This window comes from Heterodontus francisci, chromosome 17, assembly GCF_036365525.1.
Source record: "Heterodontus francisci isolate sHetFra1 chromosome 17, sHetFra1.hap1, whole genome shotgun sequence".
Classification (NCBI taxonomy): domain Eukaryota; kingdom Metazoa; phylum Chordata; class Chondrichthyes; order Heterodontiformes; family Heterodontidae; genus Heterodontus; species Heterodontus francisci.
In genome coordinates this window covers 65,272,195-65,296,819 of record NC_090387.1, presented here as the reverse complement: position 1 = coordinate 65,296,819, position 24,625 = coordinate 65,272,195, and the positions used below count along the sequence as shown (strand labels likewise).

The 24,625-nt window shown below is 38.8% G+C and overlaps 1 protein-coding gene across 1 annotated transcript in view; it reads right to left on the bottom strand.

Annotated features, from left to right (window-relative positions):
• Nucleotides 1-449: 449 nt before the first annotated feature.
• Nucleotides 450-24,625, bottom strand: part of atp6v0d1 (ATPase H+ transporting V0 subunit d1) — a 61,215-nt gene continuing 37,039 nt past the window's right edge. The window contains exons 2-8 of the mRNA XM_068049549.1: nt 11,269-11,440; nt 9,640-9,818; nt 5,812-5,891; nt 4,906-4,983; nt 3,477-3,653; nt 2,927-3,004; nt 450-1,848 (exon numbers count right to left, since the gene is read on the bottom strand). Coding sequence (XP_067905650.1) covers nt 1,687-1,848; nt 2,927-3,004; nt 3,477-3,653; nt 4,906-4,983; nt 5,812-5,891; nt 9,640-9,818; nt 11,269-11,440 — 926 coding nt within the window. The 3' untranslated portion in view covers nt 450-1,686. The remainder of the gene's footprint in view (nt 1,849-2,926; nt 3,005-3,476; nt 3,654-4,905; nt 4,984-5,811; nt 5,892-9,639; nt 9,819-11,268; nt 11,441-24,625) is intronic.

Genomic DNA, 24,625 nt, shown 5'->3' with positions numbered 1-24,625 from the left:
CAAAGTGAAATAGGGCCGGGGGGGAATGATGGAATTGAGAGTGTTTTTCTTTAATCTAAAGGAATGACACTGCATTAGTGTGAAAGTTGGGTTGTACTTTGCCCACTTCAGTCAAGTTACAAGCCCACTAAAATAAATCAATGGAAAGAGCCAAAAGGCTTGTTTTCCAGAACTTGCATTTCGAAAGAATTTTACAAACAGGTGTGCTAGGCAAAAAAAAAAAACATGGAGACTCTTGCATTAAGATTTATGGAAAATGAAGCATCAAAGAACCACTTTAATTCCCAAAGGGAATAAACGGCATGAATACTGTGCAGCTCTATTTATAAAATGAAGGGAAAATATTTTTTGACGTATTACAAGCTGATCTACATAAACCCCATGATTGCAAAAGTTTAATGGAAGCATTTGAAACTGTTGCTGAAATAAATGCAAGCCCAGACCATCTATAATAGTTCATAAAGATTTATTAACCTGTCTTTGAAGAATTCTATTTAGGATGAACAGAAATGAACAATGGAAAATAAGGATACTAAAACTAAATGTCTTGAACTGTACAATGGATAATTTTAAAGATTACTTACACTGCATATTGGACACCTGGTTCTAAATTGGTTTCACATTTTAAAATTTGATTTTAATTGGATATATCTGCAAGGAAGCAGCCATCACTTTATTAAAGGACTTGATCACAAATACAATGTACAGCAGTCAACAAGTCACAGGATCATTTTTTGAAATTTCAGATTAAGAATTAATCAGAATCACATCCTAATTATTACACAAAACTCAAGAGCTTTCTACACACTGCACATGAATTACCAAATTGCACATCGAAATACTTTAACTTTTCGGTTCATACTCAAGGATCTACCATTTATTTTCAAAATTCCCATTTTATGCTTCAGCATGACAAACAAGCAAAACTGCTTTTGTGAACATAGGTCCAGCCAGTAAATTTTTCTCTGAACGTAAACAAGTTTATGGTGAATGCTGGAGTAATACTCAAGTACCTCATGCAGAAGTGAATGCTCCAGGAACAATTGTGACAGAATAATTACATCATTCACTTCAACATAAACAATTTTCAGCTATTGAATGCTGTTTGTGGAGCATTTTCTGAAAATAAAACATTGCATTTACAAAAGAAACAACTACCATTGATCACAGGAAATTATATAAAGACATTCAAATATTTGAAGATGTAATGCTGACTTTCTGATCCATCTGCTCACCTTGATTTTGCATTGCAATTAAGACACGCAAAGTTTACTCCAATAAAGATGTTAAAGCACTCCAAGAGAATTGTAATATTGCCAAAATCTTCAAGGTCAAATCAAATTTTCCAGACAATTTTTGGAAAATTTTAAAAATGCATTACAATTAAACAAAGGTAATAGCAATGTTCATGAATATAGCAAATCAATTTGCTAATGCTTCACAGATTATAAAGTGGGCAATTATGATTTGGAGTTAGTTTCATTGTCTTAGCCTTATTGCGAGGAGAAGCAGGTTACAAGTTAAAATGTCAGCAAAGCCTTTTTAAAAAATTTGAAATATGTGAAATACACCCAGAAAATTCAATGTACACTTTACAAATGAAAACATTCTTAACTAGAAACAGTACAGAGATGAATGCCATTAGTATTTCATGTATTGGGGGGGGGGGGGGCGCAAAGCTGGAATTTAGAAGATTGGAATATAATTATCAATCTTGGCCCTGTGCCTCTGTGCAATACACTCTGCAATCCACACAATGTTCCTGCATTCCTGTTCTTTAAGTTTCACATATGCATAGAAAACACCAAAGTGGAACTGGTTCAGGAATGCCAACTTGTTCAGTTTAACCTGCAAAACAATCCAAAGTTAAAAAGTGAACGTCAGCCTTGTAGAATTCTTAAATTCTGTAGTCACATGGGAATATCTGCATCATTTTCTAAATTCCAGATAATGAACAGCTGATGAATAAAGAATATAAAGTACTTTTCCCATCTCCATCCTCTGTGCTGACTAGCTTTGGTTGCAAATGGCCTGACATTGCTCCTTGAATACACAGACTCTACAGGAGTCACTCTCATAAGTACTCAGTGTCACCTCCAGGTTTACAAGTCATTAAAAATCTACAGGATGGTGTGATTAACAATCTTTGTATTGTATCAAAATGCAACAAACCAACTTAAATTTTAGTATATGAAACTGCATACACACAGAAGTTGCTTTATACCAGTGCAAATTCACAAGACTCTAAGTTTTCAACAAATGTATAAAGACACTGACACAAACTTAATGTAGAGATTTGGATGAGCACTAAGCAGGAGGTGGTCCCCAGGTAAAACCCCAGCCTTGATCAGGGAACCCAATCTTCATTATGAACAGAATTAGAGGACATGCTCCACCACAGTTTATGGTCTACTACTTTAGAAGCACCTGACTCAATTTTATGAATGGCTACTGAAGGTTCTTTTCTTGAGAGTTCCTCAATAACAGAGACAGGAAAAATCCTATAATCCCCAGGTTACTTCACATCTTTTTACTGGTTCCTCCACAGTGCTACACTACAAAGAGTGTAGAGCAACTTGGGTAATGAGATCGTCACAGGTTATCTGGGAAGATCTCTTACTTTATCAAGTGGTTGTCAACCTACCTGTTCATAAAGGTATAAACCCACAATTCATCTAACAATGCACTGCTGAGTGGTATGTCACTCGATGTTTATTACGAAAAGAATTTAAACTGATTGGTGCAACCTTTAATTGTTTAATATTGTGCCAAAAGTTTTAAAAACAAATGTGAAGTATAATACCCTGAGATGTCCCAGGAATGTTGCGGCATTTCCCACACACATCTATTACCGGGAAAGAAATATAATACAACACCTCATGCTTACTCAAGTTTTGAATCTAGCAGTATGACTAAAATAAAGTACCTCATGTTCAAAAAATCTATCCTCAAGCGTTTTGTCTCCAGGATTGCTGCCAGCTCCTTCAAACAGTAGCTTGTATTCCTGAGGGATAAAAATAGTGTAGTAGGAATCTGGCACTCAACTCAATCACATTTGATGTACATAGTGAAATTGCTATTGCATTTGGAGTTATAAAATGTGCTTGAAATAAATAAAATGCAAGAATTTATAGAATATGCATTTTATTCTACCTCTAAGCTAGTCCTCTCAATCTAGGAGTCTGAGGTTTATTCAGCTTGAAGTAAGTTAAAGAAAAGTTTTAACATTAGTTATTTGTAATTAAATTACTTGTGTTTTGAAACAAAAGTAGACATGGTGCTTGCTTCAGAGAATATATCAAAGCATGAAAATGATTCGTATGTAGAAAGTAGAAATAAGAGCAAGCTATTTCATGGAACAGGTGCCAAATATGTATCTCAATCTCCAGTTAATCCAATGGAAGAAACTAAATAGTTAATATTTTAGCAAGTAGGAATTACTCGAATTCTACAACCCATAAATGAGCACTACTTACTGGATAATAGTCTGCTACAGTCTTCACCTGTTCATAGTCATCTGCTCTAGCTAACTGAGCAAGTCCTTCTGGGTAGAGTTTTCCACAATGGGGGAACAGTTTTGCTCGGTCTTCTTTAGACAGTTCTGTCCCAAAAGAGTTTATGGTGATGATGAAAGCTCGCCTGTCTGCTTCAAACTAAATGTTATGAAAAAAAATTATTCCAGTATTCATTCCTCCAATAGGTTAGCGTTTCTTCTACATACCATGCTGCACAATATCTGCAGTACATATGAATATACCTAAGTTAATTAGGGTTCCAGCACTGTGGTAATTGATCCAGATTCCCCAATTGCAAAGTTAAACATGTGATTTCTCGGTCTTTCAGCAAATACAAAATGCTTAAAAAATATTTGACATATTTAATGGATGTTGAGATATTTTGATCCAAAGACAATTTTTGTCTATTTAACTACACCTTAAATCAAGATGAATCAGGACTATGATTACTTTGTATTTCAATTTTAAATCCTCTGCACCCCAGATAATGTTGCTTCTCCTGCTTTTCGAAATGAGTTAGTGATCCATACAGATGCTGTTTAATTGTTACTTGAAATCTGATCTCTTCCCTCTCAACCCCAACAAATATAACTGTGCTAGACTGCATCTGAAGCTCTCCACGGAGATTCAGCATCACTTCTATTTTTCACAAGAGATTAGTTTCTAGCTGCAGCTTACACTTGGTGTGGAACTATTGCATCATCATTGCATTTTACAGTCTTTTGTAAAAGTTATGAGTAAAAGAGAAGCTAAATCTATTTCAAGAAAGTTGAAGATGGGCTAGATCCTTTTATAAGTCACAAATGTTGTAATAAATTCATTAAATATTCCACTTTTACATGAGGTCCAAGTGTCTAGAATTCTAAATAGCAGGTTGGTCAAAGTTTGGGAGATAACAGATATTCAATTTAACTTTGCAGAAAGAATTTTTTAAAAAAGTAACTAAGTTAATGGCCAGCCACAATGGAAGCTTCTGTGTCTATGTACATGTCAAACCACTCATTACTAAGCCAGTAAGATCACAACTGTAGCTAAACTAATGTAAACATTCCTCCCCTGTAAACTAGTTATGCTGCTACAATAAGGCATTTCAGCCGTTTGGACGCTAACATAACCTCTGATGTAAATTCTAAGCCTTACTCTGATTATTCTGAAAAAAAATTCACAGTTTCCTAAATATAAAAAACCCCAAAACTTCAAAATCAGAAATTACAATTGCATTGCACATTTTGATCAGACCTTTGGAAACATGAGTCAATATACAGGGTTTGTATTAGCTGTCAAAAAATAATCAGGGTAGGCTTTTAATCTTTGAACTTAATATACTAAGTTTAAGTTAAAATTAATAAAATGTTTCAGAACGCTGAACATTGTAGCTTACAATTCTCACCTCCAAAATGGGACACATTGCATCAGCAGTTGTACCTCCCAATGTCTTGCAGAACTTATAAAATGATTCGAGATATGCCTTAGGGTTTTGGTGGTGAAGGGGTAAGAAAAGCAGTCAAGTCAATTACATAGCAATAAACTTCCGAAGTCATATTGCAGCAGCCTAGCAAATCTCAATCAAATTGCAATAGATTTAGTGAGTTAAAAATTTGTTCCAACTTGCAACAAGGTCCACTAGAATTTTCTCCTCTTCACTCAAAAGTGCTGATTCATACGGAAACACTGTTCCATGTGCACCAACAACCCTTTGTCACCTTGCTCACGTATCCATACTTAAGTGTTTACAGTGAGCTTTGGCAAGTTAGAACTTTAACTTATTCTATTACAGTAGAGGTCATGTTAAGACTCAGCACTAACTGATAAAATTATGCACATGACTAATCAAAACAAAGCTTTCATAAATTTCAGATGGGCAATATATACCAACAGACTCAGGTTCAAAACTGAGATTAATGCATTCACATACATTTCATCCAGGTAGTGGAGTACAGGGTATTGCCTATGAAGCCCAAACTGCAGTAGCCAATAGCTGCTCTGAAATGAATTTGATCAGCCTTGACCTTTCAGTTGCTACATGACCATACACTAAACTGCCCAAAATTTGATATGATCGCAGAACCTGTAAGGTTTGGTGGTTTTGGGAAATGCAACACCTAATGGTGTTCCAAGAAGCCAGATATTGTATTATTACTGCATTTATTTCAAATCTGGCTTTGTTAGCATCCACTACGTGTAAATGGGCATCCAAGATGAAAATGTGTTTCATTTCTTAGCACCAACAACTTTTACTTTGTTCAGCTTAGAAGTTCATTTAAAGTTTCTGAAGTGCAAGTTACTTTGCAGTTACCTTGTACAGTGTATTACGAATAATTTCAATGTTCATTTCATCAAGGTCCTGTTCAGATATACAATCCTGGAAAAACGCAGCTGAAATGAAGACAAAAATCTCATTGCACTCCACCTCAAATTCTAAAAAAGTTGAAAATCTCAAACAAAGTGCATTGACTAAAATAAAAACCTGAAGGAATAATTTGCAGCTGTATATCAATCATTATATTTCAAAAAGCACAGAACCATTTTTACTCTGCACCCAGATCTCTAGAATACTGCAGCAAAAAATGTATTTTAAAAATTAGAACCCTTTTAAACTCTGGGTCATGCCTGGTTGGAACACTAACTGCTTCTATTAGCTCTGTAGGTGCCTGGATATTGACAACTGCAGGTATCACCCAAAAAGCTATTCAATGAGAGAATCACGGGTCTTTTAAACTTTAAATTAAAAAGTCAGGTAGCTTTCTAAATTGTCCAGGGGACCCAAACGTTTACAAACTAGTTTTATTCTCAATGCAATCGAAATTGTAGTGGTGTGGTATGACCCCTTCAGGTGGTTAATCTGGATTTACACTGTCACTTCAGCATTTGCACAAAGTGGAAATATCATTTAACTGTTAAACCTGCAGTTATAAAAATACAAGAAGAAATAGGAGGAGTAGACCATTTGGCCTCTTCAGCCTGCTCCGCCATTCAATAAGATCATGGCTGATCTGATTGTGGCCTTAATGCCACTTTCCTGCCTGCCCCCCCTAACGCTAGACTCCCTTGTAGATCAAAAATAACAGCCTTGAATATATTCAATGACCCAGCCTCCACTGCTCAACGGGGAAGAGAATTCCAAACACTAACAATACACAGAGAAGACATTCATCATATCCATCTTAAATGGGAGACCCCTTAATATGGAACAGTGTCCCCTAGTTCTAGTTCCAGATTCCCTCACGAGGGAAACCATCCTCTCTACCATCAAGCCCTCTCAGAATCTTATTGGTTTCAATAAGATCACCCCTCAATCTCTAAACCCCAACCTGCTCAACCTTTCCTCATATGACAAACCCCTCATCCCAGAAATCAGCCTAGTGAACCTTCTCTGAACTGCTTCCAATGCAAGTTTTTCCCTCCTTAAACAAGGTGAGAAAAACTGTACGCAGTACTCTAGGTGTGGTCTTGCCAATGCTCTGTACAGCTGTAGCAAGACTTCCCTACTTTTATACTCCATCCCCCTTGTAATAAGGACCAACATTCCATTTGCCTTCCTAATTACTTGCGATACCTGCATGCTGACTTTTTGTGATTCATGTTCAAGGACACTCAGGTCCCTTTGTACTGCAGCATTCTACAGCCTTGCTCCATTTAAATAATATTCTGCTTTTCTATTCTTTCTGCCAACGTGGACAACCTCACATTTTCCCACATTATACTCCATCTGCCAAAGTTTTGCCCACTCCCTCAACCTATCTATATTCCTTTGCAAACTCTTTGTATCTTCCTCACGATCTTCGTATCGCCAGAAAATTTGGCTACAATAGTCGGTTCCTTCATCCAAATCATTAATATAGATCATAAATAGTTGAGGCCCCAGCACTGATCCCTGTGGCACTCCACTAGTTAGATTGCCATCCTGAAAATGACCCACTGATTCTGACTCCCTGTTTCCCGTTAGCCAGTTCACTATTCATGCTAGTATATCACCCCCAACATGAGCTCTTATCTTGTGTGGTAACCTTTTACATGGCAGCTTATCAAATACCTTTTGGAAATCAAAATACACTACATCTGCTGGTTCCCCTTGATGCAGCCTCAAAGAATTCTAATAAATTTGTCAAAAACTATTTCCCTTTCACAAGACCATGTTGACTCTGCCTGATTGTGTTGTGATTTTCTAGATGTCCTGCTACTACTTTTTAAATAATGGATTCTAACATTTTCCCCAACGACAGACGTTAGGCTAATTGGCCTAGACTTTCCTGCTTTCTGTCTCCCTCCTTTCTTGAACAGAGGTGTTAGATTTGCAGTTTTCCAATCCAGGGAATTTTGGAAGATTACAACCAATGCATCCACTATTTTTGCAGCCACTTCCTTTAAGACCCTCAGATGCAGGCCATCATGTCCAGGGGATTCGGCAGCCTTTAGTACTCCCATTAATTTTTCTCTAGTGATTGTTTTAAGTTCCTCCTTTTGCCTCCTGATTTTCTAATATCCATGGGATGCTTTTTGTGTTTTTTTACTGTGAAGACAAACAAAATACTTCAAAGCCTCTGCCATTTCCTCAATTCCTATTAATTATTCCTCAGACTCACTCTCTAAGGGACCAATGCTCATTTTAGCTTTTTTTTTTATATAGCTGTAGAAGCTTTTACTGTCTGTTTTTATATATCTTGCTAGTTTTCACTCACACTCCAATTTCTCCCTCTATTTTTTAAAGTCATCCTCTGTTGGTTTCTGAAATTTTCCAAATCTTCTGGCCTACCACTAATCTTTGCAGCATTGTACACCTTTTCTTTCAATTTATGTGCACCTTTAGCATCAACAACCTCTAAATTCTAACAGAAGCCCTCTGATAATTTGCTTTTTTTCCCCCTTAGAAAACTATGTAAACTCAAAAGTGTTGTTCCTGTAAGACTCTGGTCCTAGGACAATGCCTCACACTACAAGAAGCATAGATTAGAATATCAGAATCTCTTTAGTTGTCTTCTGGATGATTAGATTCATCTTGTAATGGATGAGAAGTTGAGGTTCAAGGAGGACAAGATCCTTGTCCAAGATCTTGCATATATAGTATTTTAACATATTCTGTTTTATACAAGTAGGATTCTTAAATGCCCTCACTTTCTTATTAATTACTGTTCAATGCTCTCTAAACTCAAACTATGGAAAACAGATTTTGATTTTGCTGTAAGATTGATGTTATTGATTTTAAAAATATCTAACCTTTATACACCTAAATAATAATCCTAATTTTATTGAGGGCCAAGGATAAAACTGCATGCCAGCTTTTAAAGCACTGTAATTTACATAGCTTCTTTGTACAGCACTCCAGATCCTCAGTTTCCTGGAGGCAATGCACTGGTATGATGTAAGTCAAAAGTGAAGAGTTTCAATTCAAATGCAGTGCTTGGCTGCAACTCCAATCTGCACTATTCATCTGTACACTTGCCCCTTAAGTTTACTTTTTATAGGTTAATTGTTCTACCTGGTCTGCATAATAATCCATTAACACCCCACACATGCAGAACAGGTCACTTTCCTAATTATAAATGCTATCGTATATCCTAGCTGTTGACAGACTAGTCCCAGGGAAGACTGCTATTCAACTCACTTATAGAATCAACAATATAGAATCAGCAATACAGCAGTACTTATTAAACAACTGAGTAAGCCATCACAAAGAAAACAAACTCACCCTTCCCATTCAACAGAACGGCATAAAATAGATTGCACATAGGCTGACATCTTAACCATACCCTGCTCTCATTTCTGTAACTTTCAGGTTATCTCAGCTTGGTTGGCTTTCACGTGCACAGCAATTCCTTATGAGCAATCATCCTACTTTGGTCTGTAACCATCAGCTCTTCCTAACCCCCAATCTTTCACAATTTGGACCACTCACATTTATGTAAAGAATAAATCTTGCAAAATCTAATACTAAATTCCAATTTATAAGGAAGAACTTGAAACACTGCCAGAGTTAAAGGAAAAAAAAGACTGGATTATGAGCAGAATTTCAGTGACAAAGGATGCTTCCACCCATGTTCCATCATAGTTTTATACAAGAATCTAATCAAATGCTGAACTTCTCTTATTTTGACAAATTCTTTAGTGGTTCGGGCCCGTAGCTTACCTAAAGGGGTGTCAACCAAGATGGCATTGTAAAGTTCTGCTGGTGTCTGGGCGATATTCACTGCCTCCATCTGCTCAAAGCTGCCTAACGGATGGCACTTTGGAACTAATTCAGAAATGGATCGCTGGTGTAACGTTCCAGTAATCAGGAGAATTACATTGTCTATCATGTAGCTGTACCTGTATAAATAAAACTATGTTAATAGCTTATACAGGGAGTTGGCACTCTGTTTTAAGCCCCAGTTATATATATATATTTTTTTTTTTTTATAAAAGCATGCCATCACACTGTTGTAAAATTAAAATGCAGTAACTTGCACTTAAGGTAATTTGCCTTTAACATAGCAAAATATCCCAAAGCACTTCACCAGGCAGGGGAGAGGACTTGGCATAGTAGGACATCAAACATGTGACTGGGGGGTGGGGAAAGGGAGAAGCAAGTTAAGATCATGTCATGTCAAAGAGGTAGATTTTGAAGTTCTTGAAAATGGAGAAGCGATGTAACAAGGCGGATCATTCTTAAAGGAAATTCCAGAATGCAAGAGTACGATGGTTGAAGACTATGCCAGAGTGCAACAACTGAAAGGCATGGAAAATGACTAACTTGGAAGAGCAAAAAGTTTAACTGGGACATAAAGTTGGAGGAAACTTCGGAGGTGAAAGCAGGGGTGAAAGGGGTCACTGGAGGCAGTCCGTATATAAGTATACAGTATCACAATATTTCAGGCAACCTGTTGTCCTGTAAATGTTGCTAAAAGTGTGCAATGGTGAAAATCTGCTTTCATCAGTACCATTTATACTGGACAGTATTTATGGAGTTACATGCAGTGGTTACGACTATTGCCTTTTTTGAAAGCATGTTTCTCCATTTCAGTTAATCAGGTTTGGCACACTGTAACAAGTGCTTCTTGCACAAAGCCTTTTTTTTTTAAGCACACATCCCCAGAGCAGTACAATGTTTTAATAGAAATGTCATTAGCTATCAACCAATTAAATTATGACCATTCAATATTACAGCCTCGATATGAAGTAGTTGTATTCGACAGTTCTGAAAGAGTACTTTTGGCAAATATCTTTCTTAAAGCATATTATCTGCTTTGAAAATGTATTCTTACTTAGGATTCAAAAAATATTTATTTGCTGACTGGCATTTCAATTTGCAATACCTGTTTGAGTTAGAATATGACCAGCAGAATTGTAAGCTCAGATTGTCAAATACCAAATTTTACTTTTGGAGTGGGTGGTAGAATTTTGGGAACATTTTACACTCATTAGTATTTTCAGATCAGCATCATTAAAAAGTGACAGGAACTTCTGGGACCTAAAACACCTAAAAAAAAATCTTGCATTTCCATAGCATTTCGTGACATTCCCAGGCTGTTCCAAAGAACTTCACGTCCAATTAATTACTTTTGAAATGTTCGCTACCGTTATTCTGGTAAACAAGAGCCAACTATGTATGATCCCAAACAGCAAATGAGTTGAATATGAAGTTATTCTGTTTTTAGTGTTATTGGTAGAGGGAGGAATGCTGGCCAAGGCATAGTATGATACAAATACTATTCTGAAAAACAAGGTAGATTTGCTTTCCAGTACTATTTTTCCCCCACTTATACAACTTTTTACTCACGTGATGAAATCAAGAAAGCTGGCCAGTGGCTCATATGCGTGGTTCCTCATATGCCTGAATTCAACCACCATCTTCTCCTTCAATTTGTCATCGATCACTGACACAGTGAGTGGGGAGGCCTCATTTGCCAAGAAATTGCCATAGTCTGTGCTCTGGAGATGAAGCTTTAGATCTGCAAGATACAACTTAAGATGTAAGGATAATGAACTGCCAGATATTCCATAAGACACAAGCTTCTCCACCCCATCAAAACAAAGATAATGACCAATGACAAAGAACTGAAAATAAATTTCTGGCCAAGAAGTTAGAGCACACCTTTCTACATTTCTTCCCTGCAGTCCATCTCCTCTGCTGAATGCAGTTTTATGGCACAGGTCAACTCAAATAGGCCTATCTTTTCCTTTTTTTTGACAATCAAACTGAGACACGTTAACACTGGGAAACTGAATGCTGTCCCATTTCTGGCACCCAGTGTCAGCAAGTATCCCCAGATCCACAATATTACAAGTATCCCCACTTTTGCTAGATGTCTTAAATCCAACTTTAGAACATATTATTACGACCAGGTGAGAAAGGTATCTAGGGGCGTCTTTCAGCCTTCACATGGCCTTATTGTAACAGGGTATAAATTTCAAACACACTGTTTTGAACTCCCTCTTTGGTGAATCCTTGTTCACTGCTTTCCAATTATAAGGCAAAGAAATGAACACAAACAGGCCTTCTTAGGTTTAAAGAAAAGTGAAATTTATTAAAACTTAAACTCTAAGACGGTTAACATCTACAGATACACGCTGTGCCACATTAGCTTGCATACGCGATGGGCACATGCAAATAGAGACAGAAAAGAGAAGAAAAAAATAGAGGTTTGAGGCAATATCAGAAGAGTTTCTTCTTACTGTTTTTCAAGCTCACTGTAGTCCTTTTGTAAGTAGTCTTTTTCGTTGGGGCCCAGTATTCTTCTTAAACCTTTTTCAATGTAGGAGACCTTTCTCTCTTGGGGTTCATGTGTCTTCAATGGATCTTCAGTTCGGTGAGAAAGAGACGACAGCAGACAGGAGAGAGATGTTCAGTCCAGGAGCAAAGTGCTTTTTCAGTTTTAAAACTCTGCGGCAAGTTCAAATTCAAAAAACTCCAACCGCCAGTTAGTCATGTGACTAAACTGGTCCGACCAGGTTGTGTGTGTATTGGGGAAGCACAGACTGGTTCCTTTGTTCCAACACTGTCTGCTAATATGCAAAAAAGGTCTTTGCGGCAGGCGGCCTGGCAATTCCTTGTGACAGACCCTCTTTTCTTCCCAGCAGCAATTTTAAGTTTAATGTTCATGTGGCGAAATATGTGCCTCATTCTTCGCAGGTGGGGGCCTGCATGACACCATGTTAACCATGCCAACTTACCATCTCCAAGATTGCCAATATACATCAAATTAAGGGGAGTTTTTCTCAGCTGGACCACACGTAGTAAGTTTCAGGCTACATTGCCAAGCCCATTATTCATTCTCAGGATGTGAGCATCACTGAAAAGGTCAGCAATTTTTGCTCATCCACACATGCCCTTGAGAAGGTGAAGAGTCACCTTCTTAAACTGTTGCAATCTCATGTGGTAAAACTACTTCCACAGTGCTGTTTGGTAGGGAGTTCAAGGAGTTTGAAACGGATAATGAAAGGACGACTATATATCTCCAAGTCAGGATGGTGTATGACTTGGAGGTGGTGACGTTCCCATCTGACTTGTCCTTGTCCTTCTAGGTGATAGAGATCCCAAGTTCTGGAGTTTCTTCAATGCATCTTGTAGATGGTACACATATAGCAATCTATATTTCATATAGATCGTTAACCAGTACAAATTTTCAATCCAGCAATCGTGAACTGGATTTAGACCCAAAGAAGGGAACTGAAAGGGTATAACTCTAATCCACTGTGCCACTCAGTACCTTTGTTGCAAGTCTTTCTTTTTAAAAAAAAAAACTGTGAAAGCAATTTCAATATCTGCAGAGATGTGGATACTCAGTTAAGGGGCATAAAGATATAAAAAAAACAAAAAGGAGCAAGTAGTAAGACAGAGGAAATTAAGTAGGGACAGGGAAAGAGAGGGTGGAAGAGAGTGCTGCAGGGGGAGGAAGGAAGGAAGAAAGCCTGGGGGGGGGGGGGGGGGGGGGGGGGGGGAAGGGAGGAGAAGCTCCAGCGGGGTTGGAGTGAAACGAAGAAAGAGGGAAAAAAGCAACCTTACTCATCAAGTCATCATAACATTCAAAATGCTTACAGCCAATGGATTACTCAGGTAAATAGGCAGGTGCAGAAGCTCATTTGTATACAGCAAGGCAGTACAAAAATACAAGAAATGACCAGTTAATCTGTTTTTGGTGGTCGTGATGGAGGGATAAATGCTTACCAAAATCACAGAATTCTTTGCTCTTCAACAGGTGCTATACGAACCTTTTTGTACACTTCTGTTGGCAGATGGAGTCTAATTAACATCTAATTGAAAGACAAAACCTCCAACAAAGCTGTACTCCCCAAGTATGCTACTGAACTCTTGGTCAAGTCCATGGCAGGGATAAAAATGACAACCAATGGACTCAGTTAAGAGTGCTACTAATTGAGCCAAACTCAGCAAAGTCTAAAAAGTGACCAAAAACTTTTGCATCTCCACAAATTGCTTAGAAGATTTCATCATGGGAGACAGAGGATAGAGGCCCACATAAATGCATTAAACCCAGTCATTTGAACGTAGCACAGAGCACAGCGACACCAGTGAGGAGGATAAAAAAACAGCGGCACAGCAGGCCCGAGAGTGAAAGCACAGTGATACTGGCAGGGAGGATAAAAGCACAAGGGGGTTCAGAACAGATCGACTACTTTCGGACGAAAAAGAGAAAAGAATCAAACTGAGACATCACAGGAAAGCAGGTAATTGATTGGTTGGTAAGTATTTGTCTCTCTCTAAACATGGACATTCATTCAAACTAGGGGTAGGGAAATTAAAACAAACAGGGTAAGCACAACAGTAAGTGAATTAATAAGAGTATTAGCACACAGCACATATAGAGACATTAATTAAAATTAATAGTTTAAACAACACTAACAAGATTATAAGAGGGAATAATTTTTTTTTCAGATCATGAATGGGCATCTGGGACTTGTTTGCTCTTCCTGCATAATGTGGGAACTTCAGGATACGTCATGTGTCTTGGCGGAACCACATGTGTGGGAAGAGTCTCCAGCTGCTACAGTTTGAGATCAAGATTTCCAAGCTGGAACGGCAGCTGGAGTCGCTGCGCAGCATGAGAGATGAAAGTTTCCTGGATATGTTCCAAGAGGTGGCCACCCCACAAGAAGAACGAGTTCAGGATAGTAGATGGGTGGCCATCCGGAAGTGTATGAAAAGGCAGAAGTGCAGGAGTCTTTGGGGTATGTGCCACTCTCAAACCAGGACTCGGCACTGGAGACTACTGGCAGTAATGACACCTTGAAGGAGTGCAGTTCAGACCATGGCACTAATGGGCAAGGGACTGCACAGGAGGGAACAGCAAAGAGTAGAAATGCAGTTGTTATAGGAGATTCCATAGTTAGTTAAATTGTACCTGTCATTGTGAGTCTTGCATGGTGTTGCTTCCCTGGTGATTCACTAAAGTAGTTGGGGAGGATTTAAACAAAATTGGCAGGGGGATGGGCACCAGCATACAGAAGTAGAAAAGAGGAAAAAGCTGTAGCACGCCACAGCCTGCCGTACTGAACACGGAGTTCAATAATTTCAGAGCATGACAGCCTCCCCCATTTTACTTTTATTTTGTTATTTTTCCTTTTTTCATTTTTTGGGTTTATTTTATTTTAGTTTGTTCAGTTTGTTTCTACTGTGCCTACCCACTGTTTTTTCATGTTTGTGCTTGGGGCTGTTCAGTTTTCAGTCCATTAACACCCTACCTGTACTAATGCTTTGTCTTTCAGCACATCATTAACATACTGTTTGCCTTTGCTCCATGACCTTCTGGTCAGCTATTCTGTGACCTTTTCCTAACAACACCTTCTCTTTTGTTATCTCTTGCCCCACCCCTGCTTTACTTGCGTAAAATCTTTTACATTTCTTATATTTGCCAGTTCTGAAGGGTCACTGACCTGAAATGTTAACTCTGCTTCTCTCTCCACAGATGCTGCCAGACCTGCTGAGTATTTCCAGCGTTTCTTGTTTTTATTGCATAAAGCGAGTGTTGGATAGTAGTAGAGAAAGAAGTAGTACCATATTAGATAGGAAAAGACGAAGGAGGACTACGAGGAATGTCAAGACAGGTTTAGAGTGCATGTATGTAAACATACAGAACGTGGTGAATAAGGTTGGAGTGCTGCAAGCACCAATAGCCTTGTGGGAATATGATGTAGTGGTAATAATGAAAACATGGCTTAAAAATGGTGAGAACTGGGTGCTTAATATTCAAGGATATAAGGAATTCAGAAAAGATAGGGAAGGAAAAAAGGGAAGTGGGGTGGCAGTACTGATTAGGAAAGACATTGTAGAGTTGGAAAGAAGATGTCCTTGAGGAGGCAAGAACAGAATACATGTGGTTAGAATGGGGAGGGTGCGAGGGGGAGATAGAGATAGATAGAGGAGCAAATATTGAATTGGATAGTATTAGGGTAAAGGGAAAGGAGTGGGAGGAATTTCTAAAATGTATTCAGGAGAACTTTCTTTACCAGTATGTTCTCGGTCCAAACAGGAAGGAGACACTACCGGATCTGGTGCTGGGGAATGAGGTGGGCCAAGTGAACCAAGTGTCTGTGGGGGAGCACTTCGGTAAGAGTGATCATATAAGGTTTAGACTAGCGATGCAGAAGAGCAAGGAACAATCAAAAGTAGGACTTCTACACTGAAAGAGGGATAACAAGGGAGGTAGAAAATATGAAGAAACCAAAAAAAAAAGGGTGTATGATGCAGGTCAGGTGAGTTCTTCAAGCAAGAACCAGGTCAAATACAATAAGTTAAGGGGGAAGAGGAGAGGAAAATAAGGCTAGTAAAGAGAGAATATGAGAATAGAATGGCAGTAAACATAAAAGGCAATCCAAAAATCTTCTACTAGCATGTATATATAGTAAGCGGGTAGTAAGAGGTGGAATGGGTCCTATTAGGAAATAACGGTGGTGATATATATGGTTAGAGGCGCAGGGCAAGACTAGACCACAAGTACTTTGTGTAGGTGTTTAATATGGAAGAGGATGTTGACAAAATATCGGTAGAAGTGGAGATGTAGAGGTAGATGGGATGGAAACTGATAGGCAGGATATATTGGAAAGGCTGGTGATGCTGAGATTGGATAAATCACCTGGTCCTGATGGTTTGCATCTCAGGCTGTGAAAGGAAGTTGCGGTGAAGACAGAAGAAGGGCTTGCCATAATATTCCAATCTTTCCTAGATAATGGGGAGGTGCCAGAGGATTGGCAAGTGGTAAATGTGACACCTTTACTCAAGAAAGGGTGCAAGAACACTCCGAGTAACTACAGGCCTGTCAGTTTATTTAGTGGTGGGTAAGATTTTAGAAATGATAAACATGGAATAAAAAAACCCAACAGACACTTGCAGAGGTTTGAGTTAATTAAGGATAGCCAGCGTAGATTTATAAAAGGCAGATAGTGTTTGACTAATCGAATTGAATTTTTTGATGAAGGAATAGAGAAGGTTCATGAAGGGAATGCAATAGATGTTGTCTCTATGGATTTTAAGAAAGCATTTGATAAAGTATCACAGAAAAGGCTGGTTAACAAAACTGAAGCTTATGGAATAGGGGGGTTAGTATCACCTTGGATAAAAAAATTGGCTTAAGGACAGAAAACAGCGTTGTGGTAAATGACATTTTTATATATCTGAAAAACAATGACTTGGATATTGGAATACAGAGTAAAATTTCAAAATTTTACTATACCACCAAACTTGCAGAAGTGGCAAATAGTGAGGATGATACAAATCAACTGCAACAGGACATAGATAGGCTAACAGAATTTAATACAGAGAACTGTGAGGTGATGCATTTTGGTAGAAGGATAGGGAGAGGCAATATAGACTCAATGGCACAGTTCTAAAGAGTGTGCAGGGACAGAGGGACTTCAGGGTGCATGTGCACAGATCTTTGAAGATGGCAGAACATAGAGTAGTTAGCAAAGCATTACATCTTGGGCTTCATAAATAGAGGCATTAAATACAAAGCAGGGAAAGTTATGCTGATAAAGCTCTGGTTAGGCCACAACTAGAGTATTGCGTACAGGTTTGGTCACCCCTTTAGGAAGGAGGTGAGGGCCCTTGAGAGTGTGCAGAAGAGATTTACCAGAACGGTTGCAGGGATGAGGGATTTTATGTACAAGGTTAATTTGGAGAAGCTGGGGTTGTTCTCCTTGGAGTAAAGGAGATTGAGGGGTGATGTGATAGAGGTGTACAAGATTATGACAGGTTCAGATAAGGTAGACAAAGAAAAGCTGTTCCCATTAGCTGATGGTACAAGGACCAGTGGACAGATTTAAAGGTTTTGGGCAAGAGATGCAGGGGGCATGAGGAAGAATTTTTTTTTATGTAGCAAGTGGTAATGACCTGGAACCTGCTGCCTACAAGGGTGGTAGAAGCAGAGATAATGATTTCAAAAGGAAATTGGATGGGCAATTGAGGAAAATAAACTTGCACGGCTATGGGGATAGAGCAGGGGAATGGGACTGACAAGACTGCTTTATAGAGCTGACATGGACTCAGTAGGCCTAATGGCTTCTTTCTGTGCCAAAATGTCTCTGACTCCATAAAAACTCTAGAATACATACTTCTAACCATGGTGGACTGTTCATTGATCCACTTGACAGCTCTACAAGCTCAGCAAACAGTGGAGTTTTATGGGAAAGCCCAACACATTGTCATCTGATCTGCATCGTGTGTGTAACATGCAAAGGAAATTTATGAATTTTCAACTGAAGATTGCAAGATATAGCAGGCAGCCACAACACAATCTCTCCAGAATCTATATTTAAAGCCTTCAGGGTTTAGGGTAGCTGAAAAACTGGTGAATGTAGACAATAAAAAGAATTTTAATGCTGCAATAGCTGGAGACAGTTCAACACCAATATCCTAACTGATGCAGTAGGCATCTCTACACTCAGGTGTAATACTGAACTTAGCATAGATTATAAGGGAACCTCTATTGAGTTAAGATTAGACAGTAGAGTGTGTCGCTCGTACTAAGTTTAAAGAAACGAGAGCACCTGGAAATCAAATTTGGAAATGCAACTGGAACTCTGTTAATATAAAGTGCTCTGCCAGAAATGGCTAATTGTTTTTCTTTCATATGTGACTTAGTTGCAACAGTTACAACTTCTCTTCTGGGACTTTATTTAAGCACTTTGCTATAGTTAGGATTCCCAAAAGAAAAAAAACACAAAAAAATGTTTAGATTGAAAAAATGTGCTTTGTGTGGCTTTGGTAGCCTTTGACTTTTATTGTAACTCATTCAGCTAGAACATAACTTTGAACATAGAGAAATATGCTGTTCATTACTGATGACTGGAAGTCATACAAAATGCAGTTTTCCCATAAAGTCAGGGGATGCTTTGAGGGAGAAAAAAAACACATTTGAGCTGTAGTACAGAACTAATCATTCACCCAATGAATTTCAACAATATAAGTCCTTTAACTTCCTCACAGGAAAGAGCATCAGTAATGCCTTCAAGTCAGTAACCCCACTGAGGTTAAAAAGATGTTAAGCAGTACTGATGGCAAGCTTTATAAAATGCAAGTACCAATTTCAAACCAAGGTTGATGACATAATAGAGAACATATTTGCAAACATTAATCAGGACTGCAACTAACTGTCACCAGTATTTTAGTTCCACTGGATTTTTTTTTTAAAAAAAGCTCATACACAGCCTTATGGTTAATTTCAAGGAATTCATTTTCCAGTACATACAATGCAGCAAATGACATCCTAATTACACATCGTCTGCAGGTCATGTTTCATTTTCATAAAAGTTTTAGTTAGAGTCACAGGAAAGCAATCAAGCTTTACAGAGAAGGTCCACAAAGCTGATGCAGAGCAGAGGAGTGTTATAAAGAAAGGTTCCTAAAACTCACTCTTTAGCCTTGAAAGAGGACCATTTCTAGAGTGATGAAGGTGTGCCAATCAGAATCAATATGGCAATATAGAATATATTCAGTTAACTTACAAATGCAGGACAAGGGGAGATGGGTAAATTATAATTTAAGTAATTGCTGACAATAGTGAGGGTTGTGATTAAAGAGCACAGCAGGGGAATTCCACAGGGAAGTATTGCTGAGGATCCCACAATAAGAACATGGCTGCAGTTTTCCAGTGATGCTTCTCACGACTTTCATTTGTAATGTTTCGATTGCTTTCCCCCTACCTCTTCTGTTTTCCCCTCACTTTTACTTCATTTCCATATTCACTAAACTTTAACAAAAGTACTATTCACAAAAGGCTGCACAAATGGAATATGTTATGCTTTTAACAATGACGGCTAGTTTCCATTGAATAAACTTCTAAGTTGACCAGAGAACTATTTTGCTTTTATCTTATTACCAGCTTACTAGAACCTAAACAGTACAACCCTGAGTCCCCGCAGCCAGAAACTAGCAACCTACAAACTATGTTAATAAAAATTGTACAAGATTCTAAGGAGTTGCACAATACCAAGAACAAATCTTGACCATTTCTACATTACTACCACCATGAATCCTGTAAAAGGGGAAATTGCTGCATTAAGACTGGGAAATGCTATGAATCATAGAAAGTTTATGGCACAGAAAGAGGCCACTTGGTCCATCGTGTAATGTGAGTTGTATACATCACTGGACTAAGCTTCGTGTGAAGAAATCAGTCCTGCTGCAACTGTTAGCCTGGACCACTGGAAACTTCAAAGGGGTCTCGTTTCTCTCTCCAGTTCCTGGCTTTTTTCCCCTCCATATTTTAACTAAGCACTGCTGCTATATACACCAATCCCACAGTATCAAACACAGGCACAGCAGCAGCATGCAGACTTGCACTAAATGTTAACTTCTTCTGGGGGCAGCACAGTGGTGCAATGGTTAGCACTGCAGCCTCACAGCTCCAGCAACGCGGGTTCAGTTCTGGGTACTGTCTGTGTGGAGTTTGCAAGTTCTCCCTGTGACCACGTGGGTTTCCGCCGGGTGCTCCAGTTTCCTCCCACAGCCAAAGACTTGCAGGTTGATAGGTAAATTGGCCATTGTAAATTTCCCCTAGTGTAGGTAGGTGGGAGGAGCATGGTGGGGATGTGGTAGGGAATATGGGATTAATGTAGGATTAGTGTAAATGGGTGGTTGTTGGTCAGCACAGACTCGGTGGGCCGAAGGGCCTGTTTCAGTGCTGTATCTCTAAATAAAATAAATAAATCGGATTCCAGGAGTCTGGAATCATAACTGCTCCTTATACCAGCAATACACTCAAAGATCCCCCTACAAAAGGTGCAGTGTTGCTCAATCCATGAGACAAATCACAAGATCAATTCATATGAACTTAACCTGAATGGGAGTTGAGTGAGCAAGAATACCATTTTGTCTGATTACATCTCAATGAAGTACCTTGGGATGTTTTCTGCATCAAAATGTGCTACATACATGCAAGTTATTGTTGTTTTACACTTGCTCATACAGCTATGAAACTTGACATCTCCCAAATAAACATAAATTACTAAAGGAATTATAAAAACTGATCTTCAAAGCCTCATTCAATATTATAGCGACTGCACAAATAAACATGGAAAGATGCAATGCATACTAGGAGAAATACTAAAAATGCCAGTGTGTGTTTTCTTTAAAGTGTGCTCTGGAACTAGAATCCACTTTGGAATTTTACAATTTTTAAATCCCTAAACATTCGTAACTTCATCCCTAACTTCAGCTATCCCTGACTAGAGCACCAGGGACTCTTCCTTCACCCCAATCAACCTCTAGAGTTTCCCTGAAGCTTGTAGCAGTACCATGTTGAAACACAATTAACAAAATGCAAAGCCTTCAAGCTCAAGTCAATTTATCTTCGTGTCCAAGAGCTGTTAATCATGTACAAAATTTATATGAATAAAATGAGGTTTTCATTAGTCTTGCATTATAATTTTACAACTGACCCTTAGATTCTAGAGATGACATGTTCCAAGGCATAAGAACGTTTTTAAAAAACTTTTAGGAAGGGAATTTACAGAATAGCTTTCAGAACATCTGGATAACATTTTCATTAGAAATGCATACCTTTCCTTCAGAGGCATCCAGCTTGGTTCTAACACGTATTTTGACAGAATATTAAACGTCGAGAACAGTGTGTTCTTAACACTTGTGCAAGTGCTGCAGAGTTTAATTCTGTTATTTCCCTGGAAAATCAGTCCAATAGAACTAATCATAAATGATAACGAGCAAAATCCTGGTTTTATAACTCCCAATATAAAAAAAATAAGAATCACATTTAAAGTGCAACAATTCTCTATTTTATAGCAGCTGGCAATCCAACTGAAATATGACTGGCTTTCAATCGTTTAAGTACTGAGGAGCAACCTTCTATTAAGGCATTCAGCACCAAGTCTCCCAAAGTATAATGTACTGGTAGTAAATCAGACTTAGCATACTGGTCTAAAACCATTTTTTCTGGGTTACAGTAGCAAGAAATTAAACTTAGAAATCTAATGGGAAAATTTTGTTGTTGTGCATTTCAGCCATGGTCAAATAGTAAGGTACTATATTATTTTTATTGCAACTAGCTGCCAAGGACTAAACTGTACCAACCTTTAAAGACAAAGCCCCACAGAACAAGTTCAAAACTGAAGGGAGTGTTATCCAAAAAATTCTAATTAATGATAATAGCCAAAACATTACAAAGCAGCTGTAATTCAATCAACCGAACTTGACATCAAACTGGAAGTGATGCATCAAACAGCTAATGCTGATAGAACAGATTGGGTCGCTGCCTTGTCATCGCCATTTATAATTTGGTGTACAGATGTTTATAGAACTGTAAAAAGGGCAAGTTGAACCCAGTGGTGGCATATGTACATAAAAAGGGTTTTACAGCAGGGATACTGGACCATGGCACGATTAGCAAAATACAAGTAAAGTATTTAAAAGGAAGTAAACATGTGGTTAAGGGAGTGGTGTGGGAAAGAGGGGTTCCATTTCATGGGGCATTGGCATCAGTTTTGGAACCGGGGGGATCTGTACCGATGGGACGTCTCCACCTGAACCGATCTGGAACCAGTGTTCTAGCGAAAAGGATAAATAGGGTGGTCTCTAGGACTTTAAACTAGTGAGTCGGGGGGGAAGGGAAAGGGAAAACGACAGGGAGTATGATAAATAAAAAGGTAGGCAGCAGGCTAACATGTGTGCAGGAGGGTTTAAGTTCAAGGCAGACTATGAAAGAAGCAGAAAGGAAGGATAACTCAGGAGATATTATTAGAGATGTTGGAAATCATAAGGGCAAGAAAGCTAGCATAAAGGCACTTTACCTGAATGCTCGTAGCATTCGTAACAAGGTTGATGAGTTAACAGCACAAATCATCGTGAATGAATATGATTTGGTAGCCATTACGGAGACATGGTTACAGGTTGGTCACGACTGGGAGTTAAATATCCAGGGGTACCAGACTATTCGAAAAGACAGACAGGAAGGTAAGGGAGGTGGTGTAGCTCTGATTTTCAAGGATGACATCAGGGCGGTGCTGAGAGATGATATAGGTTCTATGGAGAATGAGGTTGAATCCATTTGGGTGGAAATTAGAAACTCGAAGAAGAAAAAGTCACTGACAGGTGTAGTCTATAGGCCACCAAATAATATCACATTGGGGCGGGCAATAAACAAAGAAATAACAAATGCCTGTAAAAATGGTACGGCAATTATCATGGGGAATTTTAATCTACATGTAGATTGGCGAACCAGCTCAGTCAGGGTAGCCTTGAGGAGGAGTTCGTTGAGTGTATCCGTGATAGTTTTCTTGAACAGTATGTAATGGAACCGACGAGGGAGCAAGCTATCCTAGATCTAGTCCTGTGTAATGAGACAGGAATAATTAATGACCTCATAGTTAGGGATCCTCTTGGAAGGAGTGATCACAGTATGGTTGAATTTAGAATACAGATGGAGAGTGTGAAGATAAAATCCAATACCAGGGTCCTGCGCTTGAACAAGGGGGACTACAATAGAATGAGGGAGGACTTGGCTAAAGTAGACTGGAAACAAAGATTTTATGGTGGGACAGTTGACGAGCAGTGGAGGACTTTCAAAGCAATTTTTCAAAGTGCTCAGCAAAAGTATATTCCAGTGAAAAGGAAGGACTGGAAGAAAAGGGGTAATCTGCCATGGGTGTCTAAGGAAATAAGGGAGGCTATCAAATTGAAAGAGAAGGCATACAAAGTGGCCAAAAACAGCATGAAATTAGAAGATTGGGAAAACTTTAAGGGTCAACAGAAAGCCACAAAAAGAGCTATAAAGAAAAGTAAGATAGAACATGAGAAAAAACTAGCACAGAATATAAAGACAGATAGCAAAAGTTTCTATAAATATATAAAACGAAAAAGAGTGGCTAAAATAAACGTTGGTCCTTTAGAGGATGAGAAGGGGAATTTAGTTATGGGACATGATGAAATGGCCGAGGCATTGAACAGGTATTTTGTATCGGTCTTCACAGTGGAGGACACTAATAACATGCCAGTAATTGACAAAGAGACGAACGTAGGTGAGGACCTGGAAACAATCATTATTACGGAAGAGGTAGTGCTGGGCAAGCTAATGGAGCTAAGGATTGATAAGTCTCCTGGCCCTGATGGAATGCATCCCAGGGTACTAAAAGAGATGGCGGGAGAAATAGCAGGTGCACTGGCGGTAATTTTCCAAAATTCGCTGGACTCTGAGGTAGTCCCAGCAGATTGGAAAACAGCAGATGTGACGCCACTGTTTAAAAAGGGAGGTAGACAAAAGATGGGGAATTATAGACCGGGTTAGCTTAACCTCTGTAGTGGGGAAGATGCTTGAGTCTATTATCAAGGAAGAAATAGCAGGGCATCTCGATAGAAATTGTTCCGTTGGGCAGACGCAGCATGGGTTCATGAAGGGCAGGTCATGCTTGACAAATCTTTTGGAATTCTATGAAGACATTACGAGCAAGGTGGACAATGGGGACCCAGTGGATGTGGTGTACCTGGATTTCCAAAAGGCCTTCGACAAGGTGCCGCACAAGAGGCTGCTGCAAAAGATAAGGATGCATGGCGTTAAGGGTAAAGTATTAGCATGGATAGAGGATTGGTTGACTAACAGGAAGCAGAGAGTGGGGATAAATGAGTGCTATTCTGGCTGGCAATCAGTCACTAGTGGTGTGCCTCAGGGATC